Source organism: Acanthochromis polyacanthus, chromosome 22 (genome assembly GCF_021347895.1).
Source record: "Acanthochromis polyacanthus isolate Apoly-LR-REF ecotype Palm Island chromosome 22, KAUST_Apoly_ChrSc, whole genome shotgun sequence".
Classification (NCBI taxonomy): Eukaryota; Metazoa; Chordata; class Actinopteri; family Pomacentridae; genus Acanthochromis; species Acanthochromis polyacanthus.
This window is the reverse complement of record NC_067134.1, coordinates 5,637,175-5,647,184: the sequence shown is the minus strand read 5'-3', so window position 1 is coordinate 5,647,184 and position 10,010 is coordinate 5,637,175. Positions and strand designations below refer to the sequence as shown.

General features: G+C 38.3%; 3 protein-coding genes across 22 annotated transcripts in view; all 3 read left to right on the top strand.

The window, feature by feature from the left end:
• The window catches only part of LOC127531977 (gastrula zinc finger protein XlCGF57.1-like), a 154,745-nt gene that overhangs the window by 49,184 nt on the left and 95,551 nt on the right, over nucleotides 1–10,010 (top strand). The gene's annotated exons all lie outside the window — the stretch shown is intronic.
• LOC127531976 (gastrula zinc finger protein XlCGF26.1-like) overlaps nucleotides 1–10,010 on the top strand; it is a 74,266-nt gene that overhangs the window by 49,184 nt on the left and 15,072 nt on the right. The window lies entirely within an intron of this gene.
• The window catches only part of LOC127531960 (gastrula zinc finger protein XlCGF26.1-like), a 100,346-nt gene continuing 95,551 nt past the window's right edge, over nucleotides 5,216–10,010 (top strand). For 14 of the 18 annotated variants that reach the window (XM_051942631.1, XM_051942633.1, XM_051942632.1 and 11 more), the window contains exons 1-2: nucleotides 5,217–5,480; nucleotides 8,035–8,136. In XM_051942631.1, coding sequence (XP_051798591.1) covers nucleotides 8,119–8,136 — 18 coding nt within the window. In that variant the 5' untranslated portion in view covers nucleotides 5,217–5,480; nucleotides 8,035–8,118. Of the gene's footprint in view, nucleotides 5,481–8,034; nucleotides 8,137–10,010 lie in introns of all 18 variants that reach the window. The other 4 variants (XM_051942621.1, XM_051942623.1, XM_051942622.1 and 1 more) reach the window with 1 other exon arrangement.

Below are 10,010 nucleotides of genomic sequence, written 5' to 3'. Positions count from 1 at the left end.
ATATGAGATAAAACTACCACAAAGATTTAAAAAATGACTGAAATATGCCTCATAACCGCAACAAATATGAAAAATTACAAAAATATGACTCAAAACTATCACAAATATCGTTAATCTTGGTTTATTTGTTGAAGATGTATCAGTATTGTTATTGGTTGTTGCTAGAGGTACAGACCCGTACCCGTAGCCTGTGGACTACGGATACGGCACTTGCCATTTGCCAATCAGATACGCGAGATCTGGTCACGTGACTCCCGGTAGACGCTCGCTGTACGGACCCGTAGCATCGGTACGACAGGTACGGACCCTAAACCTGACCCTAACACTAACCCTAACCTTAACCTTTTCTTACCTTTCAACAGTTTGCAGTGGTTAGCAGCTTCTTGACTCGCGAGACTCGCGTACGGGTCCGTATCTGTCTGGCAAATGGAAAGTGCCGTACCCGTAGCCTGTGGGCTACGGATACGGACCCGTATCCATAGACACGACCATTGTTATTGATTATTGATGGTTGCAGGGACAGAGGTTTGTGTGTGAGTCTCTGCTGCCATCTAGTGGTGGATCAACAACATGACTTTTCCCAGATTGAATCCCAGAGAGTCCTGACTTGTTAGTTGGATCAGAGAGACTTCCAGTAAGATGGAGCTCTGAGCAGCAACACTTTCCTGAAATCGTCAAACGCTCCCTCAGAGTTTGTTTCATCTGAAGTTTAGTCTAAATAAATGAAGTGTAGGACTTTGAACAGAAAGGACACTCATTTTCTCTTCCTTTGTGGATGTTTGGATCACCACTACTCATTGGTACCAGGAAGAAAATCCTAGAAGCTGTCAATCTGCTCACAGACAGGTTTGATATCCAGGAAAAACACATGGAAGAGCTGAGCAGAAAAATGGAGGAAAAGTGCAGCCTGGTAGCAGTGATGAGAGAGGAGGTTACCGAATACAAGAAGAAAAGAGTGGAGCTGGAAGAACAGGTGGGAAAAGTGCAGAAAGAAGTGAAGACGCTGACTGAGAAATGACACCAACAAGAAACTCTATTAGAAGAGAATTTAGAAGCAAACACCAACTGGTCATATTTTAGTGAATTGTGTTCCTGACCAATGGTTGGATAGACTCCCTACCAAACATGTGGAGCACAAATACAATCAGAACATCAAAACATTTGGCACAAATGGAGACATAATGATCCTCATTTCAGACGGTTTTCATGGATCAGGCCTCAAGGAAGCTGTAAATCAAGAACAGATCTGTGGCTGACAACTCTAGAAATGTTCAAATGTGTCTGTCAGACTGAAATGTGAGCGGCTCCTACTACTGATCCCTGTGGAATTACTGTTCCATTAATGCCTGAAACAGGAAGAACATTTAGACAGAAATACTGGAAATTCAACTCTGGTTTCTGAAAAGATGAGCAGGACTGTAGTATGGAGAGAAAAATCTGATCTTCAGTTCACCCTCGTGTCATCCTGAGGCTCAGCTTGATCTGTTCAAAAGTTTGAAAATGTAGAGAAAAAAATAAATATTTTCACAGTGAAACTTCTGATGTCCACATTTTAACATTTTTGGGGAATTTTTGAACATTTTTGAGTGGAAAAAATGGAAAAAATTAGAACTTTCACATAAAAATCAACCAAAATCCAGTAATTTCTCTGGATTTTGGTTGATTTTTATGTGAATGTTCTTAAAGAAAATATCAGAAGTTTTTCTGATAAATATGGAATCACTTTAGATATTTTTAGGATTTTTTGGAAGATTTTTACTCATTTTTTGAAAATATTTACAAGAATTTCTTTTGCCAAATTTGGGGGATTTTGTTTTGTTTTTTAAAATAAAACTTTGAAGGAATTGTTGGAATTTTCTCCCTGAAGGTTTCTACACATTTTCATAAATTTGGTGAATTTTTTGCTGATTTTTTGTATTTTTTCAGAGCAGGAAACAATATTTTTGGTGAATGAAGACAACAGGAGGGTTAAAGTCAGACGATGGCGTTGGTTCTTCTGGAAGTAAATGTGAATTTTTCCAACATAAAGTTAGAGAAAACTCAGTAGATTGTGGTCAAAGAATGTGTCAGAAAGCCAAAGAATGAGAAAGACAGTTAATGAATGATATGAATGAGTGTTGTAAAATGAATGTGTTCTCTGATAGGAAGAAAGAAGAAGTGATTGGGTTCCAATCTAAAGGAGATGAATTGGATTGGAATAAAGCACCAGGTGCATTTCTAGCATCCAGAGCTAAATGGATGGAAGATGGGGAGAAAAACAGTTCCTATTTCAGTGGATTAGAGAGAAATGCAATCAGCCTCTAAATGTTGATGATCAAACTGGGAGCAATCCAGAAGAAAGAGCAGATGAAAGATTTAGATTCTATCAGCATTTACATTCAGCAGCTTTTTCTTTCAAAAGTCAAAGCATTTCTTCTTCAGACTGACTTTAAAAGCACGTGTTTGGAGAGATTGATAGAGCTGGAATGAAAATGTCTTTGGGGAAATCAGCGGCTCCAGATGGACTTACAACCAACTTTGATCCGTTTTTCTGGGCTGATATTAGAGAATGACTGTTTGAAGCATTCAAAGAAGCTTTCAATCAGGGAGTCACACTCATTTCAGTTCAGGTTCCACATTTAGCCCAGTTTGATCTCAAGTGGGCCGGACTGCTTTTTACTACAGGATCAAAACCACAAAAGTCAGATTAAATAAGACAAAAAATGAGACAAAAACCAGACAAAATATTGTGAAAATGAGACACAAAAGGACAAAAGAACAATCTAGTGTTTGACTTTGTGATCATGGTCTAGAAATGATTTTAAATGGATACTTTGACTCATTTACAATCTGCAGTTCATGTCTTCTCTGGAATTTGGACACTTTGATGATGATTGATGGATTGTGCTCATTTGGTAGAGGATGCTGCTTTTACACTCTTTCTACATTCATTGAAAGCTTCTGACAAGCTTCAACACCACTTTATTTGACATTCACTGCATTATTTTGGATTGAAAATTCATTCATATGCTCTCAATGTTGTCCAGCAGAATTCCTTCAATGTGGAACTACTAGAAGATGAGATGTTAACAGGAGCAAACACCAAGGAGACCCATCAGTCCTCTGCTGTTTATTATTAGCTCTGGATATCAACCCTCCTGTTGGCTTCATTTACGGCACCAAAGAACAGGAAAAAAATCCAGAAATTCAGCAAAAAAATTCACCAAATTTATGGAAATGTGCAAAAACCTTCAGGAAGAAAATTCCAATAATTCCTTAAAAGTTTTATTTAAAAAAAAAAAAAAAATCCCCCTAATTTGGCAAGAAAATTCTTGTAAATATGTTCAAAAAATGAGTAAAAATTTTCCAAAAAATCCTAAAAATATCTAAAGTGATTCCATATTTTTCAGTAAAACTTCTGATATTTTCTTTAAGAACATTCACATAAAAATCAACCAAAATCCAGAGAATTCACTGAATTTTGGTTGATTTTTATGTGAATGTTCTTTAGAAACATTTCTTCTTTTTCCACCAAAAAATGTTAAAAAAATGTCCCAAAAATGTTAAAATGTGGACATCAGAAGTTTCCCTGTGAAAATATTTATTATTTTCCACATTTTCAAACTTTAAAATGACACGAGGGTTAAAATAATGAAACTCTAAAAGCATTTAATAACGACACAGTCAGCAGATGATCCAACATTATTTTAAAGCTGTGTGTATTTTCCAGAAGCCTCAGGGTTTGATTGAAACTAAATGTGAGATCTGATCCAGAAAAACACAAACTTTACTTCAGAATATTCCAGTAAAAATGAGCTGAAACATTTGGGAGAAACTATCACTAAAATATGATCAACAGGGAAACTTCTAACATTCTGATTGTTGGAAATCAAATCTAAAATCCTTGAAGATCTGCTTCCAAAGGAATCTTTCATATTTGATACAATACTGAGGACAGAAATGGAAGGATTTCAGGATGAATTTACCACAAACCACAGAAGAGCGCAGAATACTTTGGAAAGAGTGATCGAGATGTGATGAACTGACTGCCAAGTCCTCACACCTTAATCCCATCAGAAAGTTATGGAGATTTATGGCAAGAAAAGTTCATAATGATGGAAAACAGTTCAATAACAAGGATGACCTGAAACATTAATGATTAAAGCACGAGACAGAATTGATGAGAAAATGCTGCTTTCTCTGATTCAGAGTCAAAAAGGTGAACAGAAGTGACTTTACATTATGGAGACGATAAATTATGAAGATCTGATCTTTTTGTTGACATTTTTAATTCTATTTAATCAAATTTAGGACTATAAAGAAGAACTATAGACTCAAACAAAAATATACACATTTTAGTAGTGTGCAGCTCAAATGCTTTTAGTTCAAGTGAGTGTCAGAGGAACACAGCACACTTCTCCATTCCTCGGGCATCTTCTCACTATCTAAGATCCTGTTGAACAACCCAGTCACAAACTCTACTGCTGCCTCTCCGAGACACTTCCATACCTCCACAGGTATATCATCAGGACCAAGTGCCTTTCCACTCTTCATCCTTAGCACACCAGCTCACCTACGACCGTTCAAACACTGCGTTATGATTTCCATATCCTTCTGTACACTACCGTTCAAAAGTTTGGGGTCATCCAGACAATTCCATGTTCTCCATGAAAGCTCCCACTATCATTCATGTGCTAACATAACTGCACAAGGGTTTTCTAATCATCAATGAGCCTTTCAACACCATTAGCTAACACAATGTAGCATTAGAACACAGGAGTGATGGTTGCTGGAAATGTTCCTCTGTACCCCTATGGAGATATTCCATTAAAAATCAGCTGTTTCCAGCTGGAAGAGTCATTTACCACATTAACAAGGTCTAGACTGGATTTATCATTTATTTAATGCTATCTTCATTGAAAAGAACTGATTTCAAGAAAAAGGACATTTCTAAATGACCTCAAACTTTTGAACAGTAGTGCATATTTATATAATGTCATATTTTTTAAAATTAGACATGTAAGATGAAATGATATTGATGATAGTTCGTGTCCTTGTTCCTCTTTTAGCACACATCACACAGTATTACAATGAATAAGAACATTCAATCATCAAATACAATCATTTTCATAACAAGCTGCTGTGGAGGCAAAACTTTTTTGTTCTTTGCAATAAATCTTTTGTTCTTTTATTCAGAGCTCTGAAGGTACAGGTGACACAGAGTGCAAAGCAGTCTATTTGTCAAGTCAAACTGGAAGGAGCTGAAAACTCAAAGGAGAAGCATTTACGCACAGGTCCTACACTCAGCTGGGGCGGAAACAATCTGCGGCTGCAGGTTTGCCACCGGCGGCAAAAAAGGGGACACACGCAGCACTGAGGAGGAACTGAGAATGAATGACCGAGTTCAAACAAAGTGTCCGTGAGTTTCTGTTGGGAAAGCATCAAGATCTGCGGCAAACTGTGCAGGATTGCCTTCATCTCCAAAATCCGGGTTGCAGCCGGTAAGAGCAGAATTGTGGAGACTCTAAAAGACTGTTTAAGCTGCCGATGTGTGCCACTGCAGTATGTGTTAGCATTAGCATTAGCCACGGAGATCAGCCACGAGCGGCTTGCTGTGAACTTTGTCTGTTTACCAATAATTGCCGTGTGTTTTGAAATTGTTCAGTTGAAAATAAGATTGCAGGCTAATTGGTGCTAATCAGAGCCCTCGAGATAGTAAGAGTTGCGACACTCATGCTCTCGCAGTGGGGCGGTCACGTGGTTCATGTTAGCCTGAATAGTTCCAAACAGGCAGCGCTGTCATTTCCTTCTATGGGACTGAGAGCGGCGATTTCACGGTAAAAAAGGAATAAAATCACACCTCCAAATACTTGTTTGATTATTAATTCATTGGAGTATGTATGTAAATGTCAGTTTTACATTTTGAGCCGTAAGGTGACATATTAAAGACACTTTTGGGGTTTTGGAGGGAATGTTCCACATTCGTGTTAGCATGGAAAATCGACTTTTACACAGAAATGTAAGATGATTGAAAATGTTAATTTTTGCCCAGCTGGATTATTGTATTTCCAGACAATGTCTATATTTCTCTGATTCACTTACTCGTAGTCTGGCAATTATTGAAAAGCAGAGTAACAACAGTCCATTCAGCAGATAGTGTCCAGCCACTTCTGATGAGGCAGGAGTTGACTCACTATAACCATTTTAAGACATACACAAAATATATATTCAAGAATAACAACTCATTATGCTTTGATGAATGAAATAGTATGTTTTATTGACAATGGGAGAAACAATGAGGGTCTTCGTGTCTTCAGTGAGGGCTCTCGGGATACTGGAGGATAGATAGATACGATAGATATTAATAAATATATTTGTTAAATACTTACAAGTATAAGTTTATGTATTATAAAGGGTCTCATATAAAGGACATAGTCTTGACAATTAAAAAGAGGTAGCGATGTAGCTAGGTAGCTTTCAAAGAACAGCTAACAAGCACATGGCAATGCCTGAAAGTCGGTCATCTGCTAATATTCACAAATACAGATAAATGTCTGCACCACAAAGGGCTTCTGATACAATATAAAGACGTTGAAATTAAAAAGAGGTAGCAACTCATCAACAATTAATCCGTCAATATATCCCTGGAGATAACTTCACAGCTAACAGCAGAGTCGAGCTAAAAAAAAGTAGCAGAAATTCGGTCGTCTACCAAGATAAAATATATATATAATTACGCTGCACAAATACAAATAAAGCTCAGCATATGCATCATAAAGAGCCTCTGATAAAATATAGGCAGTTGACAATTCAAAAGAGGTAGGCATTTCATCAACTTACCTCCACATATACTCAACGACCTGCAGTGCAAATGAACGCTGGCTATCACTGTCGAAGCCGTGCTTGGAACTAAACAAGCCTCCACAACCCGGAAGTAGACCGAAAGAAAGCGTACAACGGCACCCTATGGGAGTGTCGCAACTCTTACTATCTCTAAGGCTCTGGTGCTAATTAGAGGGTTCCAGCTAAGACCAGTGAATTCATCCTGTTTGTAATGGTGGGTTTTTACGATGCCCTTTATTTATTTATTGGATCTGGAAAGGATTGCACTTTAAAAGCACTTGATGCACTTAAAATAATTTTAAAACCATGAAGTAAAAAGTATAAAATGGTTAAAAAATTTTAATAAAAATCCTCAGAGTAATTTTTTAAACTGTGATTTAAAATTAACTCTTTAGAATGCAGATAAATTCATGTGTGGTATAGTATTGGGTTGAATATTGCTCATGCCATGATTTGTCGCTTCAGTTTATGTGGTGTTGAGGTTGATAAACATAAACTGAGTGGAGCAGCATTTGCCAATGTGGTGAAAATGTCCATGAGGAATGGTTGTTACTATTTGCTGAATGCAGTAATGTGAACATTGTCCTTTTGTGTTCTGTTTAAAGGTTTTTCACCTTAATCTATCAACTAAACGTATGGACTTATGGAAGTTGCCACCTCTGTATCTCATGAATTTGTGACCACTGCAAAATAAAAGAGGGAAAAGAAAGAAAGCAACTGTCTGATTGATGAGTGGAGTCCTGCTCAAACCCTGGGTAGATGAAACATCCTTTTTCAAGTGGGGAAACTGCACAAACTGTGAGAAAAATCATCAATGAGAATCACCTGTCATTGAAAGTGGGAGGACACTTGACACTATGGGAGAGTGCAAAGAACAGAGAGTGAGAGCTGCCTTTAAACAGAACACTGAGCAGTAAAATACATTCACTAACTTACAGCATGAACAGTTTTCTACCAGCAGTCCTGTCTTGAATCAGCTGCAGTAGCATCTTTATGTTCTCTTTATTCTCTTTTTCCATGTCTGTTTTCTGTCTATGTTCCTTATTTTTAACAGTTTAAGTTCATTTGTATCAGTTTTAGTTGAAACTGAAAAGAGCTAAAAGTGAACTATTGAGTTGAAATGTGTCCTCTGTGTTGGCTGATGAACATATGGGACACTCTGACGCTTGTGTACAGAGTGGTATCCTCATGAAGATGTGTTTGATGTGACAGGTGATTGGCAGGAGGAGGAGAGTCTGACGGAGGAGCAGAGGAATGTTGGCAGCCATTTAGTCTGAGCTCAACAACGGAGTAAACATGGATTCTTCACAAAAAGTGAGAAACATACCACTAACATTATTATCATGAATTTGTTCTTTCAAATGTGTAAAGTTGCTCCAGTTGGTTAGATGGGCCGACCAAAGCCAGGTGACGTTGGCTGGAGAGATGTAGCTCTGCAGAAGCAGCTGTACTGAGGATATAATGGTGGACTGCTAGGAAGCTGCTTGTTTTTTGTTTGAGGCTGAACTAGCTGCTGATCATACTTTCTGAAAATGTCTTACATGGTGATGAAGATAAGTAACAGAAGAAAAGTCTTGTTTTTCAAGCAAGTTGTTCAGGAAGGTAAAGAGCAGCATTTTCTTTGGTAGAGAATAATACTTTTGAGCATTGTGAGTTTACCAGCCTTTTCCTTCTCATGAAATTCAGACAGTTGAACCCAGAAGTTTACTTACACTGTATAAACGACACATAACCCTTTTTTTAATTTACACGATCTGACATTAAATCTGGCAATGCTTCTCCTGTTTTATGTCGGTTAAGATGACCAAAATTATCTTTAAATGCCAGAATAATGAAAGAGATTTTTTTTAATAGAATTTTTATTACTTTCTTCACAATCTTGGACTTGACTATGGACTTTAGCCATACTATGTTCCAAGGGTCACATCATAACAATACTTGTATACATTCCACCCAAGGTAACTGACTTGGTTCCATGTGATGTTTTGCATGATACTGTTGCAAGGATACAGACTCAACATCCTGAGGCGCTTGTAATAATATCAGGAGATTTCAATCATGTCAGCCTCTCCTCTCATCTGACTGGATTTACACAGTTTAACTGCCCTACCAGAGAGAATAAAACCCGAGACCTGCTGTATGCCAATGTCAAAGAAGGTTACAGAGCTACTGCCTTACCACCACTGGGCAGGTCAGATCATAACTTGGTTTATCTGCAGACCTGTTACAAACCTTGTGTGCTGAGACAGTCTGCAACTAAAGTCCAAATCAGAGGATGGACTCCTCAAACTAGTGAAGCTCTAAGGGACTGCTTTGAATCAACAGACTGGAATGTGCTTCTGGAAACAGATGAGGACAGTATGAACATTGACAGACAGGTTGATTGTTTTACTGAATACATCAGCTTCTCTATAGACGCAGTCATACCTGCAAAGGCTGCCTGCTCTATGGATAACATCCTGTATTGTATCGGTACCAAAAATCAAATGTCCAGTTGAACTAAATGACTACAGACCTATTGCTCTGACCTCACACATCATGAAAACTCTGGCGCAGCTGGTTTTACGTCTACTGAGGCTTGAGGTCAAAGACAAACTCGATTCCTTGCAGTTTGCATACAAAAAACACATTGGAGTGGATGATGCCATCCTCTTCATGCTTCACCGTGCCCTGTCTCATCTGGAGGAACCTGGAGTTTATGTGAGAATCATGTTCTTTGGTTTTTCAACTCCATCCAACCCACCATCCTCAAAGACAAGCTCACAGAGATGGGAGTGGATCCTTCCTGTCTTTCATGGATCACAGATTACCTGACAGGAAGGCCAGTTTGTCAGGCTGGGGAACTGTGTTTCTGGGATGTTAATGAGTAGTACTGGGGCTCCACAAGGAACAGTCCTGGCTCCATTCCTGTTCACACTGTATACATCTGACTTCAAATACAGCACTGAGTCCTGCCACATTCAGAAATACTCTGATGACACTGCTATCGTGGCATGTATCAGAAATGGACATGAAGCTGAATACAGAGATCTGATAAGTGCCTTCAGTGACTGGAGTCACAAAAACTGCCTGCTATTCAACGCCTCAAAGACAAAGGAAATGATCATAAATTTCCGCAGATCCAAAACCCCTCTTCATCCATTGAACACTTGTGGTGTTGACATGGAGGTGGTGACATCATATAAATA